General features: G+C 38.7%; 1 protein-coding gene across 2 annotated transcripts in view; it reads right to left on the reverse strand.

Annotated features, from left to right (window-relative positions):
- FYB2 (FYN binding protein 2) overlaps window positions 1–18,377 on the reverse strand; it is a 113,989-nt gene that overhangs the window by 33,410 nt on the left and 62,202 nt on the right. For both annotated transcript variants that reach the window (XM_017543991.2, XM_017543990.2), the window contains exons 6-9: window positions 16,679–16,713; window positions 7,193–7,224; window positions 5,221–5,317; window positions 3,382–3,541 (exon numbers count right to left, since the gene is read on the reverse strand). In XM_017543991.2, the coding sequence (XP_017399480.1) occupies window positions 3,382–3,541; window positions 5,221–5,317; window positions 7,193–7,224; window positions 16,679–16,713 (324 nt within the window). The remainder of the gene's footprint in view (window positions 1–3,381; window positions 3,542–5,220; window positions 5,318–7,192; window positions 7,225–16,678; window positions 16,714–18,377) is intronic.

Here is an 18,377-nt window from a genome sequence, read left to right on the forward strand (position 1 = left end):
TAGTATTCCATGGTGTATATGTGCCACATTTTGTTTATGCAGTCTATCATTGATGGGCTGGTTCCAAGTCTTTGATATTGTAAATAGCACTGCAATAAATATACATGTGCATGTGTCTTTATAGTAGACTCATTTATAATCTTTTGGGTATATACCAGTAATGGGATTGCTGAGTCAAATGGTATTTCTGATTATAGATCCTTGAGGAATCACCACACTGTCTTCCATAATGGTTGAACTAATTTACACTCGACCAACAGTGTGAAAGCATTCCTATTTCTCCACAGCCTTACCAGCATCTGTTTCCTGACTTTTTAATAATCGCCATTCTAACTGGCATGAGATGGTATCTCATTGTGGTTTTGATTTGCATTTCTGTAATGATCAGTGATGATGAGCTTTTTTTCATATGTTTTTTGGCCACATAAATATCTTCTTTTGAGAAGTGTCTATTCATATGCTTGGTCCACTTTTTGACGGGTTGTTTTTTTCTTGTAAATTTGTTTCAGTTCCTTGCAGATTCTGGATATTAGACCTTTGTCAGATGAATAGATTGTAAAAACTTCCTCCCATTCTGAAGGTTGCCTGTTCACTCTCATGATAGTTTCTTTTGCTGTGCAGAAGCTCTTTAGCTTAATTAGATTCCATTTGTCAATTTTGGTCTTTGTTGCCATTGCTTTTAGTGTTTTAGTCATGAAGTCTTTGCCCATGCCTATGTCCTGAATGGTATTGCCTAGGTTTTCTTCTAGAGTTTTCACTGTTTAAGGTTTTACATTTAAGTCTTTAATTCATCTTGAGTTAATTTTTGTATAAGGTGTAAGGAAGGAGTCTGTTTTCTGTTTTCTGTATATGGCTAGCTAGTTTTCCCAGCACCATTTATTAAATAGGTAGTCCTTTCCCCATTGCTTGTTTTTTTCAGGTTTGTCAAAGATTAGATGGTTGTAGATGTGTGATGTTGCCTTCTCACTCTTTTAATGGTATATTTTAATGAATATATCCTAGCTCCTCTAACTCTTTCAAGGCTAAAGAAAATTAATACTGTTACTCTCTTCCCAAACAATTATCAACCTTAGGACACTAATTGCCTCCTCAATATAAGTACTAAGAATGCTGAATATTTTATAATATTTTAGTCCTTCTTCAATTTGACATTATTTTGTTTAGTTAATGCTTTGGCTTTTTTTTTCTTGCCTCCAAAACTTTCTATCTGTGATTATTTTCCTTCTGCCTGAAGCACATGCTTTAGAATTTCCTTCAGTGCATTTTATCTGGTCAATACAATATCCAAGTTTTTATTTGTCTGATAATATCTTACTTTTCTTTCATGTTTGAAAGACATTTTCATGAGAAATAAAATTTCAGGTAGACATTTAATCTCTTTAAGCAAAATTGTGTTCTCGTTATACACTCTTGAGAACTTAACAGTCAGAACTCAGTTGTGTTTTTTTTTCTTTTTGTAGGTGATTGATTTTTTTCCCCTTGTTTTTAAGGTCTTTTAAGATAGTCTCTTATTCTTTAGTGTTCTTCGTTTTGAATGGCTAGGTTTAGATTTCTTTTCTTTATCCTTCTTGAGAACTTTAGGGTTCCTGGATTTGCAAATTTATCTCAACAATTTTGGAAAATTCTCAGGTAGTATCTGTTTTACCTATTATTTCTTCTTTCTCATTTTCCCAGTATCCTTTTATGACATTCTGATTTTATTGCTATTTTAAGACTTCTCACTTTATCTTCCATGACTTTTATCCTTTCTTACACTCTTTTTTGAAATCATTTTCCCCTGTAGAATGAATTTTAAATAATATCTTTAAATTTGTCTTTCAGTTCACCAATATTTTCTTCAGCTATAAGTAATGTGATATAAAATGCAATCATTGCATTTTATCAAATTATCAATTATTTTTTCAAATATTTTAAAAATATGGTTATTTCCTATTCATATTATCCTCTATTTTTAAAACATATTAAATATTTTATGTGTTGTACCTGATAATTCTAATATCTGCAATATTTTGTAGGTTTGTTATGCTATCTGTTCTGCTGGTTTTCCCTCATTGTGAGTTGTTTTCTTGTGTTTGGTTATTTTTGGCTATCAATTGTTAATATTTTAAAGAATATTTTAAGTGAATTATTTGAAATCTAGGATAAAAGTAACTAGGGGTTTGGATTTCAGTAAAAACCATCAAGGCAAAAGTTAGCTTTGGCATGCACCTCCCTGGTTTCCTGACTACTACAGGCCTGTGGGTGCTTTCTTTATAAGTCAGTTCTGTGAGACTTTTATGAATGTTTTAAAAAATTTATTCTTCACTTTGTTTTAGTCAAGAGAGTCATTCATATTGTCTAGGCCACCATATTTTTAGACACTGAAGTTTGATTTATCCTTTCACTCTACAAAATTAATTTGGGTTTCTCCTGCGTGCCCAATACTGTGCCAGGTTACAGAGATACAGAAAAAAATACCAAATGGTCTGTGATTTCAAGGTGCCCACAGTGTGCCATGGGGGAATAACACATAAATCATGAATTATAAAGTAAGGCATGCTATAATTTTTCAAAATATAAAATAAATGAAAAGGACTAATAGGTATTTAACATATGAACCAGAAACTTTATATGCATTGACAAACATCCCTAGGAACTTGTACATGAAAGTAAGTGCATTTCCCAAGATTACAGGGTAAGTATAGAAATGCTTTACTCCAGATCCTATTACTGTGGTCATTTTGTTGCTGTTGAAGTATCAACTGAAAGGGTAGCAAAACCAGGAGTGGAAAAAGTGATACCAAGTCACTGGGATATTGTCTGTGTCCCTGGATCCAACCATGACTAGACTTTCTGCTAGGTGAACCTCCTTTTCTTTTTGTGTTTAACATAGTACAGTTTGATTACTGTTGCTTGCAATCAAGGATCCTGACTAACATGAAGGTAAAATGCAACCCGAATAAAGTCAAAAATGATACCATAGTATATCACCAGTACATGTCAATGATGTGAGCCTAGACAACGGAAGCTAGTATATATAAAAAGAAAAGAATAAACATTTGCTGAGTACCTGTCATATGACATACTGTCAGGTTTGGTCCTCATAAAAGCCCTGTGAGGTCCATCTTATGATGATCCCTTTTTATAAATGAAGAAACTGAGCTGCAGGTATATGAAGTCACTTACTACACAGCTTACTAACCAGTTAGATTTGAACTCAAGACTTCTGCTTTTAAATTCAGTGTTTTTTCCACTACTGCATAGCTCCCTCACTAGGGCAAGTTGCTTGGCACATAATAGATGTTCAATAAGTATTGGTAAAATAAATTAAAATTTTGGTCATGTTCAGCTTTAAAAAAAAACTGGTAATGATGAAGAGGATCAGGAAGAAATGCAACTTACAGTGGCCTTGGGAGTTCCTGGCCAACTTCGGGCCCTCAGGGAAGGGATTTGTCTGGATGACGTCAATCATGGCCTCCTGCTTTCCAGCCAACATGTTTCTTCTACCCATGTGGACGTTGGTCATCTGGAGTTTTTCAGGTGTCCCTTCATAGGCATCTGCCTAAACATATGCAAAAGGAAGAGTTCTGTAGGGCTCTGACTTACCTAATCAGTTCTTTGCTTACTCGTACAGTTTTCCATTCATTCCTCAGGGATAACAATTATTTATCATTTATTCAACATTAAAATAATATCTTACTAGACTGTAAGTTTCCTGAAGATGCATACTATATTCTTCATTAACTCTGCAGCCCAATGAATGCCTGGCACAGAGGCAGCTTGCAGGAAACAGTCAGGATATAGGGTGTACTGACTATAGGGCAGGGTTTTTATATTCCATATAACTTAATCATCACGATACCCTATGAGAAAAGTATCATCGGTCCTCTCGATAAAGAGTTTAGAAAGTTTAAATAACTGGTCACTGGTTCCACTGTTAGTAATCTACTTAGGCAGGTCTTGACCCCAGAACCTTGTTCTAAGGGATGCTATGTATTCCTTTTCATTTCCTTCTTTTTGCCTACATTTTGTCTTCCCACTCACCATTTTTCTGTTCCCTGTCACTTCTTTCTTCACTCCCTTTCTCTAGCATTTTTCAAGCACTTACTGAAGGCAAGACAGCATGCTAAGCTCTAAAAGTAGAGACAGTTTCTTAATACATTGGTCTTGAAGATAATGCATGCAAATGATTAATTAGGGTATAATGTGATAAGTGTTATTTACAGCAGTATTGCTCACTGTCATGGAAACAGAGAGGATGAAGAAGTTGGTTCTCTTGGCTGGGAGATGGGTTAGAGAAGACGTTGAAAAGCAGATTTTATTAAACTGTATTTTCCAAATATCAGTAGGAGATTGATAGAGCGGATAAAGGAGTATCTGGCAGACACACCAGCACAAGATATAGCACAGGGGATTTGGGGAAGTGTTCATGTCCTTATAAGGGTAGCGAGGAGGCTGATGATAAGGGAAGAGTTGAAGAAAAAAGAAGGGAAGGCAGCCTGGAGATGAGGTTGAGAAAATAAAAGAGAATGGAGCTGAGTTATGAAGAGTTTTGTATGCAAGGCAAAGAGTTTGGCCTTTGGAAGTCAGGCAGGGGAAAACCCGATCAGATTTACATTTCAAAATGCTCTGAATAGACTGACAGGAAGAGATCCTGAAGAGAGAAAAAATTAGAGTATTTTTGGCAATCTAAGTATTTTATAATTGTCCAGTGAAAATGAGAGAAGGGTATCGTCCTTCTGACTACAACAGAGTAGACATGAGGATGGACTACGATAATACATTTGAAAATACTTGGGAAAAGGCAATGTAATTAATAGATATAAGGAGCGAATTATCCTGAGTTTTGGGTGGGATCTTGGGCAAACTGTCAGAAGAATAGGAGGACAGGCATTCTTTTAAGTCATATTACCAAGAATTAAATGTATAAATGGGGGAAGTGACAAGAAAGTAATGAAGTCAATATTTTGTACAAATACAGTGACCATCATCCTTCAGTGTAGTCCTGTAATGAAGGCAGTCCCCTCATTCGCCTAATGTATGCTAAATAACATTGAGCAATTTCTGAAACCCAAACTCACTCCATAAAAGAAGGAAGTGACCCTTTGTTAGTAGTTTAACCCCGTATCTGGCTTATGCCACACAGCCAGCATTGAAAAAGAGCAGAGCTTATGATTTTTCATGCTAATATCCTTAGTCATGTATCTCTCCTGCCCTCTCATATGCTCCTGATCAAAGTACCTTGAAAACATGGTTTGATTGTGGTTCCTTTTCTGTGTTTTTAGGTTCCAATTCACATGGCTCTTTTTCCTTCATTTTTTTATCTTCATGTTTAGCACTGAAAAGTGAAGAGATACCAGGGGAAAAAAATAAAGCTTAGAGTGTTTAAATCATAGTGTACTGCTCAATCCTAAATAAAATGAATGGAAAAATAGATTTAAACAAATATGAATCATTTTTCTTAGATGAAGGGACTAGGATCAGATTGATTATATACATAGCTTCCCTGAGTTTCTGTCTGTTCCAGTTACTGCAGAGTGTCAATTACTACTTAAAATCTTGTAACTCCCCACTGCTTATAGGATAAAACTTAGGTTTCATTGTGATCTGGCCCCTGCCTTTCTTTCCAAATTCATCTCCTGCTGATTTTTAACTCCACTTTTGCTTGAATCTAGACTCTCATAATTCCTCAAACTCACCACTCTATTTGGGCAACTCTTTCTTTTTGTTATTATTATTTTTAGATGTGCCTTCCACATCTTGTGTTGCTGGCAAATGCAATGCCCTTCATGATGTGTCTAAATCATCTTACCTCTGAGAATGCGTCCCTGATTCTCTCAAGCAGTCATACCTTCTCTACTCTTCTAACAGTTCTTCTACGATGTCTTACAATACATCTGTCCATGACTATCTCCAATTTCTCCACATTGCCTTGTCAACTACTAAAAATCACTGCTGTGTAATCCATGGTAGGAATAGTTGGTTTTCGTGCCTCACTCCTGTGTTGTGAAACTTCCATAGCAGTGATCGTATTTTGTTGTGATTTCCTATTTATTTGGTCATTTTACCCTCCAGGTACCCCTCGCCCCCAACTTCTCTAGCTTCCCCTCGCATCTTGGATCAAGGGTAGAAAATATGTCCTATTTATTTTTATACCTCAGACTCTAGCAGTGTCTGAAGAGTAAAAGCTCAAAAACTGTTGAACTAAATAATTAATCATGTGACCTATGCCTACCATGTGCCCAGCACTGTGCTAGTGCTACAAGATATTTATGAGAGTCATAAATTTAGGGACAAGCAGGAACTCAGGGAGAGAGAGTAAGGTAGCCCACCCAGCTAAAGCAGATTTTCTCCATGATTCAGCACTTATGTTTTTAGACTCAGCCAGGAAATTTTGATATTTGCTTCTCCAGAGCTTACCAACCATGCTTTTTCTAATGTATTAGAATAACTCCAGGGAGGAGGACTAGAAACAGACTCTGAAGAGGCAGGTAAGAGCACTGCTATGTGCCAGGACACTGCTCTGGACCCAGGAAGTGTGAGAGGTACCAGAAACACCAAGAAAAATAAAACATTGGCCCTACATACAAGGAGCTCCCAGACAAGAAGGGGTAAATTGGCATGTTAGCAAACTACATACAACGCCATTTATGCAAACATATGTGTACCTTACAGTGGCACCACAGGCAAGAGACTGGTTACTTCTGAGGGAGTGGAATGAAGGAAGGGTTCTTACATGAGTGGAGGTTGATGGATTAGTAAAAGCTTGCCAGACATTAAACTGGGGTGAATGAATGACTTAAAAGAGCAAAGACAAAGAGACTTTAAAGAGTAGGGTGCATTTTGGGAATTGTCAGTCCTTGGGAATTCATGTTATTGTTATTTGCCTGTTTGATTATGTGACTCTCCTACTAATTCGAGCTCCAGAAAGCAGTAGTGAGGTCTCCATCACCACTAGAGACCGAGTGGTTAGCACATATCTGGCACACGTTGGGTACTCAGTAAATGTCTGCTGAGTGCAGCATGGGCTAGAACAAGATCAGAGGTGGAGACAAGGCAGGATCACGGATCACTTCCTCCCTACTAGGTGCCAGGAAAACTGAACCAGGCTAGTTCAGTTTGGAAACATAACTGGCCCGTAGAAGAAAACTAGTTCGGTCATCAGAAGGTCAGTGGTTGGACAGATGCTTTTCTTTTTGAAGATAAAACTCACCTAGGTTCTTGATAGGGGAAATTGTTCCAAGGCTGAAAGTAAAGAGGAAAATGGTTATTTTCATAAATTGACCTAAATTAGGCTCTGTTATTTGGTTACAGATCATTAGAGACTAAACCAAAAGGTGAAGGGGATGAAGACTCAATATAGAGCAAAGGCAGACACTGACCACAGAAAGTTCCGGGAACCGTTGCGGTGGGGCTGAAGATCAATCAGAAATGAAAACAAGCATTTCTGAAGTTATAAGGCATGCCCAAAGGAATGTATGTTGTGACTCAGAAAAAGTAATTGCTGTATGCACACCTTTCCAGGAATGCACCTGTAGCATAAAGAATTTCTAAATCCTATGAGAAAATATGAATTTGTGGTATTTAAGCAATATTTCAGTGGGCAAATTGGTATTCAAAAGTGCACAAGTAATGCTGGACTGTCTCCCTTATTCACTAATCATGTGCTCTGTGATCACTGCTCAAATCTTGCATGATCTATATTTGGCTCCATTAAAATTATGTCCCAATGATCACAATGTAGCCCCTCATTTATTCGGTGATCATATATCTGTTGCCATTCGTTATTTGAAATCTGTCTAAGAATCCTGAAGAGAACAGAAAATATCTAAGCTTTTGAAGTGCCATCACGAAATACAGGCTGTTGCTCATTAGACTCTCCTTTGAGGGCAGCCCTGCAGACCATTTATTCAGGGACTACTGGTTCTCATATTACACATAATTCTAGCAAATTAGATGCAGCACTGGTCAAATGACAAGTCAAACAGACCTTGTTTTATATCTTTATTACATGATTTACAGGTTACCAAACCTCTCTGAGCCTTAATGTTGTCATCTGTAATATGGGAGCAGTGATACCAGCTCACAGGGTAACTACGAGGATTAAGTGCTACTCTATGAACAAGTGCTGTCACATCAGAGGGATTTGGTACGTGCTTGACCACATGAAAAACTCATTGCTAGACACAAAGATACTGACAGTAGGAAAAAAAAAAAAGGAGAAAAGAATACAGAAAACTGACTTGTGATCTGCAAAGGCTCAAGAGCATCTCATAAGAAGAGCATCGAAGATGGCCTATTAGGAGCAGCTCAGGATTGCAGCTCCCAGTGAAAGCTCAGAGGGTGAGTGGATGCTGCATTTCCAGACAGATTTTTATTGCCCACAGACGAGAAGATTCCCAGGTGGCGGAGCCCCACGGATCGCCAGCATAGCTGGTTTGGCCAGCACAGTGGTTCTCTGTACAAAATACATGGGTCCGGGCGCCGTTTTAGCTGGCAATTGGAGCTCTGGGAAGGCAGAGTCACCCTTTCATCTGATTAAAAAGGGGATGGAAACAGGGAGCCAGGCCAGGAGATTTCCAGGCAAAAAAGTACCATGAATCTCAGTGCTGCTGTTTCAGCCGGAGCATTGGGTCGCCACAAGGAAATCACACAGATCCCGGTGCCTTTTCAACAGGTGACTGGAACACCTCGGAGACAAAGAGTCATCCGTTCAACTAAAAAAAAGGCTCTGAGGCAGGGATCCAGCTGATCAGGTTCAGCTGGACCCACCCCCACAAAAAAGCAGCAATTGGAAACGCTCTGGATTGAGAGTTTCACAGCAAGCACAGCTGAACCCAGGAAGGTCCAGCTCTGTGGGGGAGGGGCGTCGGCCATTACCACTGCACTCAACCACTACGTAGGTAGTCCGCCATTGTTGAGGCAGCCCACTGTTGCCGAGGCAACCTGCCATTACAGACAGAGTCAGCCATTACAGAGCTGGGCCACCATTCCCAAGGCAGTTCTAACTACACCTGTATAAACAGGACTGCAGGGAAGTTCACATGGCATCTGGGCAGAGCCCACAGCAGCTCAGCAAAGCCTCTGCAGGCAGACAGTGACTAGTCTGCTCCTCACTGGGCAGGGCAGCCCTGAAAAAAAAGGCAGCAGTACAATGGAAACTCATAAATAAAGCTCTAACTCACCAGGACAGAACACCTGGGGAAAAAAAGGATTTATGAATTCTGCTGCAGCAGACTTAAACGTACCCGCCCAGCAGCTCTGAATGAACAACGGAGCTCACCGCTCAGCACTTGAGCTCCTATAAAGGACAGACTGTCTCCTCAAGCAGTTCCCTGACCCCCATATATACAAAGAGTCACCTCATAAAGGAGAGCTCAGACTGATATTTGGCAGGTATCCTTCAGGGACAAAGATAGCAGAAGAAGCAACTGGCAGCAACCCTTACTGTTCTGCAGCTGCTGCAGGTGATCCCCAGGCAAGCAGGGCCTGGAGTGGACCTCAGCAGTCCTATAGCAGAGGGACCAGACTGTTAGAAGGAAAACTAAGGAACAGAAAGAAATAGCTTCATCATCAACAAACTGGACGTCCACTCAGAGACCCAATCTGAAAGTCAACAACTACAAAGATGACAGGTGGATAAATCCACAAAGGTGGGAAGAAACCAGTGCAAAAAGGATGAAAACACCCAAAACCAGAATGCCTCTCCTTCTCCAAGGGATCACAACTCCTCACCAGCAAGGGAACAAGGCTGGATGGAGAATGAGTCTGATGAATTGACAGAATCAGGCTTCAGAAGGTGGGTAATAAGAAACTTCTCTGAGCTAAAAGAACATATTCTAACCCAATACAAAGAAACTAAGAACTTTGAAAAAAGATTTGAAGAAATGCTAACGAGAATAGACAACTTAGAGAGGAATATAAGTGAATTGATGGAGCTGAAAAACACAACACGAGAACTTTGCGAAGCATACACAAGTTCCAACAGCCAAATTGACCAAGCAGAACAAAAGATATCAGAGGTTGAAGATCAACTCAATGAAATAAAATGAGAAGGCAAGATTAAAGAAAAAAGGGTAAAAAGGAATGAACAAAGTCTCCAAGAAATATGGGACTATGCAAAAAGACCTAATCTACATTTGATAGGTGTACCTGAATGTGACGGAGAGAATGAATCCAAGCTGGAAAACACTCTTCAGGATATTATCCAGGAGAACTTCACCAACCTAGCAAGGCAGGCCAATATTCAAGTCCAGAAAATACAGAGAACGCCACAAAGATATTCCTCAAGAAGAGCAGCCCCAAGGCACATAATCGTCAGACTCACCAGGGTTGAAATGAAGGAGAAAATGCTAAGGGCAGCCAGAGAGAAAGGTTGGGTTACCCACGAAGGGAAGCCTATCAGACTCACAGCCGATCTCTCAGCAGAAACCCTACAAGCCAGAAGAGAGTGGGGGCCAATATTCAACATCCTTAAAGAAAAGAACTTTCAACCCAGAATTTCATATCCAGCCAAACTAAGCTTCATAAGTGAAGGAAAAATAAAATCCTTTATGACCAAGCAAGTACTCAGAGATTTCATCACCACCAGGCCTGCTTTACAAGAGCTCCTGAAAGAGGCACTAAATATAGAAAGGAAAAACCACTCCAATAACATACCAAATGGTAAAGAGCATCAACACAATGAAGAAACTGCATCAACTAACAGGCAAAACAGCCAGCCAGCATCAAAATGGCAGGATCAAATTCACACATAACCATATTAACCCTAAATGTAAATGGGCTAAATGCCCCAAACAAAAGACACAGACTGGCAAATGGGATAAAAAGCCAAAACCCATCAGTGTGCTGTATCCAGGAAACCCATCTCACATGCAAGGTTACACAAAGCCTCAAAATAAAGGGATGGAGGAAGATTTAGCAAGCAAATGGAGAGCAAAAAGAAGCAAGAGTTGCAATTCTCATCTCTGATAAAATAGACTTTAAACCAACAAAGATCAAAAGAGACAAAGAAGGATATTACATAATGGTAAAAGGATCAATGCAACAAGAAGAGCTAACGATCCTAAATATATACGCACCCAATACAGGAGCAACCAAATACATAAGGCAAGTTCTTAATGACTTAAAAAGAGACTTAGACTTCCACATAATAATAGTGGGAGAATTTAACACCTCATTGTCAATATTAGATCAACAAGACAGAAAAGTAACAAGGATATCTAGGACTTGAACTCAGACCTGGACCAAGCAAAGCTAATGGACATTTACAGAACTCTCCACCTGAAATCCACAGAATATACATTCTTCTCAGCACCACATCACACCTACTCTAAAACTGACCACATAATTGGAAGTAAATTACTCCTCAGCAAATGTGAAAGAACGGAAATCATAACAAACACTCTCTCAGACCACAGTGCAATCAAGTTAGAACTCAGAATTCAGAAACTAACTCAGAACTGCACAGCTTCATGGAAACTGAACAACTGGCTCTTGAATGTTGACTAGATAAACAATGAAATGAAGACAGAAATAAAGATATTCTTCGAAACCAACGAGAACAAAGACACAACATACCAAAATCTCTGGGACACATTTAAAGCAGTCTCTAGAGGAAAATATATAGCAATAAATGTCCACAGGAGAAGCCAGGAAAGATCGAAAATTGACACCCCATCATCAAAATTGAAAGAGCTAGAGAAGCAAGATTAAAAAAAACTCAAAACCTAGTAGAAGACAAGAAATAACTAAGATCAGAGGAGAACTGAAGGAGATAAAGACACAACCCTTCAAAAAATCAATAAATCCAGGAGCTGGTTTTACAAAAAGATCAACAAAATAGACCACTAGCCAGATTAATAAAAAAGAAAAGAGAGAATAATCAAATAGATGCAATAAAAAAGTGATAAATGGGATATCACCACAGATTCCACAGAAATTCAAATCATCTTCAGAGATTATTACAAACAACTCTATGCACATAAACTAGTAAACCTGGAAGAAATGGATATATTCCTGGACACTTGCATCCTCTCAAGCCAAAACCAGGAAGAAGTCGAAAACCTGAATAGACCAATAACAAGGTCTGAAGTTGAGGCAGCTGTTAAGAGCCTACCACCCAAGAAAAGCCCAGGTCCAGATGGGTTCACAGCCAAATTCTATCAGACATACAAAGACGAGCTGGTACCATTCCTTCTGAAACTATTCGAAATAACCCAGAAAGAGGGAATCCTTCCCAAATCATTTTATGAGACCAACATCATCCTGATACCAAAACCTGGCAGAGACTCAGCAAGAAAAGAAAACTACAGGCCAATATCCATGATGAACATAGATGCAAAAATCTTCAATAAAATACTGGCAAGCCGATTGCAACAGCACATCAAAAAGCTTATCCACCATGATCAAGTAGGATTCACCCCGGGGATGCAAGGCTGGTTCAACATACAGAAGTCTATAAACGTAATTCACCACATAAACAGAACCAAAGACGAAAACCACATGATTATCTCAATTGATGCAGAGAAGGCCTTTGACAAAATTCAACAGCGCTTTATGCTAAAAACACCCAATAAACTAGGTATTGACAGAACGTATCTCAAAATAATAAAAGCTATTTACGACAAACCAACAGCCAATATCATACTGAATGGGCAAAAACTGGAAGCATTCCCTTTGAAATCTGGCACTAGACAAGGATGCCCTCTCTCACCACTCCTATTCAATATAGTATTAGAAGTTCTAGCCAGAGAAATCAGGCAAGAAAAAGAAATGAAGGGTATTCAAATAGGAAGGGAGGAAGTCAAATTGTCTCTATTTGCAGACAACATGATTGTATATCTAGAAGACTCCATCATCTCAGCCCAAAATCTCCTGATACTGATAAGCAACTTCAGCAAAGTCTCAGGATACAAAATCACTGTGCAAAAATCAAAAGCATCCCTATACACCAATAACAGACTTAAAGAGAGCCAAATCAAGAATGAACTGCCATTCACAATTGCTACAAAGAGAATAAAATACCTAGGAATACAACTAACAAGGAACGTAAAGGACCTCTTCAAGGAGAACTACAAACCACTGCTCAATGAAATAAGAGAGGACACAAACAGATGGAGAAACATTCCATGGTCATGATTAGGAAGAATCAATATCGTGAAAATGGCCATACTGCCCAAAGTAATTTACAGATGCAGTGCTATCCCCATCAAGCTACCAATGACCTTCTTCACAGGACTGGAAAATACCACCTTAAACTTCATATGGAACCAAAAGAGAACCCGCATAGCCAAGTTAATTCTAAGCAAAAAGAACAAAGCGGGTGGCATCACACCACCTGACTTCAAACTGTACTACAAGGCTACAGTAATCAAAAGAGCATGGTACTGGTACCAAAACAGAGATATAGGCCAGTGGAACAGAACAGAAGCCTCGTGGGCAACACAACATATCTACAACAATCCGATCTTTGACAAACCTGACAAAAAAAGCAATGAGGAAAGTATTCCCTGTTTAATAAATGGTATTGGGAAAACTGGCTAGCCATGTGCAAAAAGCAGAAACTGGACCCCTTCCTGACACCTTACACTAAAATTAACTCCAGATGGATTAAAGACTTAAACATAAGATCTAACACCATAAAAACCCTAGAAGAAAATCTAGGCAAAACCATTCAGGACGTAGGTGTAGGCAAGGACTTCATGACCCAAACTCCAAAAGCATTGTCAACAAAAGCCAAAATAGACAAATGTTACCTAATCAAACTCCACAGCTTCTGCACGGCAAAAGAAACAGTCATTAGAGTGAATCGGAAACCAATAGAATGGAAAAAAATTTTTGCAGTCTATCCATCTGACAAAGGGCTGATATCCAGAATTTACAAAGAACTAAAACAGATTTACAGGAAAAAAACAAACAAGCCCATTCAAAAGTGGGTGAAGGATATGAACAGACACTTTATAAAAGAAGACATAGGCTGGGTGCGGTGGCTCAAGCCTGTAATCCCAGCACTTTGGGAGGCCGAGGCGGGTGGATCACAAGGTCAAGAGATCAAGACCATCCTGGTCAACATGGTGAAACCCCGTCTCTACTAAAACTACAAAAAATTAGCTGGGCATGGTGGTGCGTGCCTGTAGTCCCAGCTACTCAGGAGGCTGAGGCAGGAGAATTGCCTGAACCCAGGAGGCGGAGGTTGCAGTGAGCCGAGGTAGCGCCATTGCACTCCAGCCTGGGTAACATGAGTGAAACTCCGTCTCAAAAAAATAAATAAATAAATAAAATAAAATAAAATAAAATAAAAGAAGACATATATGAAGCCAAGAAACATATCAAAAAATGCTCATCATCACTGGTCATTAGAGAAATGCAAATCAAAACTACATTGAGATACCATCTCACACCAGTTAGAATGGCGATTGTTAAAAAATCTGATAGATGCTGGAGAGGATGTGGAGAAATAGGAACAGTTCTACACTGTTGGTAGGAGGGTAAATTAGTTGAACCATTGTGGAAGACAGTGTGGTGATTCCTCAAGGACCTAGAAATAGAAATTCCATTTGACTCAGCAACCCCATTATTGGGTATATATCCAAAGGATTATAAATCATTCTACTGTAAGGACACATGCACACGAATATTCATTGCAGCACTATTTACAATAGCAAAGACCTGGAACCAATCCAAATGCCCATTGATGATAGACTGGACAGGGAAAATGTGGCACATATACACCATGGAATATTATGCAGTCATCAAAAACAATGGGTTCGTGTCCTTTGTAGGGGCATAGATGAACCTGGAAACCATCATTCTCAGCAAACTGACACAAGAACAGAAAATCAAACACCACATGTTCTCACTCATAGGCGGGTGTTGAACAATGAGAACACATGGACACAGGGAGGGAAGCATCACACACTGGGGTCTGTGTGGGGGAAATAGGGGTAGGACAGTGAGGAGTGGGGAGTTGGGGAGAGATAGCATGGGGAGGAATGCCAGATATAGATGAATGGGAGGAAGGCAGCAAATCACACTGCCATGTGTGTACCTATGCAACAATTTTGCATGTTCTTCATGTGTACCCCAAAACCTAAAATGCAATTAAAAAAATAAAAAAAGAAGAGCATCAAGTATGTCCACTCAGTCCCTTATATTCAAGAACATGCCAAGTTATTAAGAAAGGAAGACATCAGATTCTACTCACTGAGCTTAAAATACAGAGATGAACACAAAACATATCTGAGAGTTAAGAGATTTAAAAATTAAAAATAATCTTATGTTTTACTTAAAACATAAAATTGGGATAAAATGGGATAAAATTCAGTTACTTGGAGAGTTCAGTTTTGCAGAACAGTTTATTATTTGTTGATGTTGTCAGGTACCTGAAGCATTTTAATAGGCTATTTCTACTCCCATTAATAGAAATAATAATCATTCATATTTTTCTAGTGACAAAGTGTATCCACAAATGAATAATGCTTACCAGCATGCATAAGAAAACTAAAACAGAGACATGAAGGATTTAGGCTAAATGTATCTATTGAGAAAAGAGTAGAACCCTTACTGATCCCATTAAAACACTAGGTAAATGTCTTTTCTGAGCCAGGCACGGTACTAGGTACTTAAATACTTTGTTTGCCTTACTTCTTCCAGATATTCAGTGAAACAAGTATTGGTCACTTTATTTATTGAGCATCTACTACTGCAGATGCAGTAATCACAAGACATATGCTTCCTGTTTTCATGGAAAATACATCTTTTCTTTTCTTTTTTTTTTCCTTTTCTTTTCTATACAGGGCCTCAGTCTGTCTGCTGCCCAGGCTAAAGTGCAGTGGTATGATCTCAGCTCACTGTAACCTCCACCTCCTGGGCTCAAATGGTTCTCCTGCCTCAGCCTCCCAAACAGCTGGGACTATAGGTGTCCACTACCATGGCTGGATAATTTTTGCATTTTTTTTTTTTTTTTTTGTAGAGAGAGTGTTTCACCATGTTGCCCAGGCTGGTCTTGAACTCCTGGGCTCAAGTGATCTGTCTGCCTTGGTCTCCCAAAGTGCTGGGCTTATTGGTATGGGCCACGATGCCTGGTCAAGAATATACTACTTTACAGAGGACATATCTGAGTCTCAGAGAGGTGAAATGCTCTGTTTCAAGCACTTACTAATAAGCTGTTTACCTTCATTTAATCTTATTTTCATTCTCACAAGGACCTCAGATGTGAGTGCTAAATGGACACTGAAGATCACCTAGGCAGGAGCTGAGATTGAGGCCAGCAGTGATTCTGCCTGGGCTGTAATGAGGTTGCTATGCTGCCTCCAGGTGGCACCTGGCACCACATCCAGCAGGAGCCCAGAAAGCATGCCTTAAGGGGTCTGAAAGCCAGGATATACAAACCTGGATTGTGCCACAGAATTCTTCTCTCTGAAAGTCACAGTTAATAAAAGCTAGTTGTCACTAGCCACCACAGAAAAGGGCTATGGATAAATTGGGACCATTTCCTCCATCTATCACAGATTTTTGTCTCTGATACTAACAAGGCTCAAAGTTCAGATTCTTAGAAGCTGGAGTCTAGAAAAGCCTCAGAAATAGGAGGAAACATGAAAACAAAGACATTTCTTCTCTCATAAAACATAGTACTTCAGAATCAACCTTGCATGCTTATTTTACTTTTAGTTATAATGTTGATAATGAGAAACAATACCTTTTGGAGTTCTTCAATTTCAACTTCGTAAGTTGCTAAAATAAACATAAAAAATTATTTCAAGGCAGTTTATCCACCCATTTCTTATAGTACCCAGGATTAAAGCAGTTATAAAGGTTGCAGAGTTCAGTTTTCTCACCTTTTAGAACATCAGACTATGTAAGGCTCTATCTACAAAGTTTGGAAATTATGGGGTCAGTGATCATAGTTTTAATTTCTGTGGGGATTTCCAGAATGGAATTTACAGTCAATGAAGCATGTGAAATGATTTCAGTTTCCTGTTTTGACAAACAGATACATACTCCATGCTTCAAAGAAAGCACTAAAATTTAGTGGCAGCTCAGAAGGCAAACGTGAAAGAGAATGGAAAAAGCTTAAATCCCACTTCAACAAAATGAATTCTCTATCATGCCCCAAAATGCTCTGTTCCACAGCCATTTTTATTTCCTTAAATACAGCTTGAAAAGACAAGCCCACCAACTAAGGCTGACCCACCTTTCAATTTTTTCAATACTTCCGGGGATTTTATTTAATGACATCATGCCAATCTTAATTACAGTGATACATCACTTAACAATGGGGATATGTTCTGAGAAATGCATCATTAGGTAATTTCATCATCATGTGAATATCACAGAACATATTTACACAAACCTAGATGTATAGCCTACTACCTACCTAGGCTATAGGGTATGGCCTGTTGTTCCTAGGCAACAAAGCTGCATAGCATGTTACTGTAGTGAATACTGGAGGCAATTGTAACACAATTATAAATAGTTGTGCATCTAAACATAGAAAAGGTACAGTAAAAATACAATATTATCATTTTATGGAAAGACTGCTGGATATGCAATTCGCTGTTAGCCAAAACACTGTATAGCACATGGCTATATTAACAAATACAAGTAGTGACAAGAATTTGAGTTCAGACACAGTCCTGCCACTTCCTACGTAGGGTATTTCAGACAAATTACTTCATTTCTTTGAGCCTCAGCCTGCTCATCTATAAAAATGAACCAATTGGTACCTGCCTTACAGAGTTATTGGGGAGATTCAAGGAAACGATGTAAGAAATTTAATATACTTAGCAGAACACTGGACGTTGTATAGAAAATGGCAATTTTTTTTGATAAAGCTGCTTGTTTGGTTTCCCTTTGCTTTAAAGATATTTATAAAACTTTTCTCCCTACTGTTAATGAACATATGTGCATAAAAGAAGGACTCCTCCCTCTGTTTTTCTCTTTCTTGCTGCTAAAGTTCTGAAGCTTTAGAAAACTGACCAAATGACATGTTGCATTTCCAAGCTTTTATTATTCGAAACATATAATATGCTGATAAAATAAATGAAATGCTAGGTTTTCTTTAGGGACTATCAACATATAACTATTAGCACAGATCTAAAATTCTACATGGATAATTCATAATATGTTTTTCAACTTGGGTAATTGTATACTTATTAATACTTTAAAAAGACCTGTTTGTGATACAGTTTGCCCAATATCGATCCCTGCCATGAATTTGCTTCCCCTTTTAAAAAATGGTAATCTCCTTCTTTCTACCCCAATTTATTTACTTGTCTATGCCTCTCATAGAACTAACAAATCATGATCTCATGTGCTTCTCCTAACCTCCTGGGGATGGATATTATCACTTATTCTATCTTAGAAATGATGAAACCAAGGCTTGGAGAAGTCTTACT

The sequence above is a fragment of the Cebus imitator genome, unplaced genomic scaffold (assembly GCF_001604975.1).
Source record: "Cebus imitator isolate Cc_AM_T3 unplaced genomic scaffold, Cebus_imitator-1.0 Scaffold163, whole genome shotgun sequence".
Classification (NCBI taxonomy): domain Eukaryota; kingdom Metazoa; phylum Chordata; class Mammalia; order Primates; family Cebidae; genus Cebus; species Cebus imitator.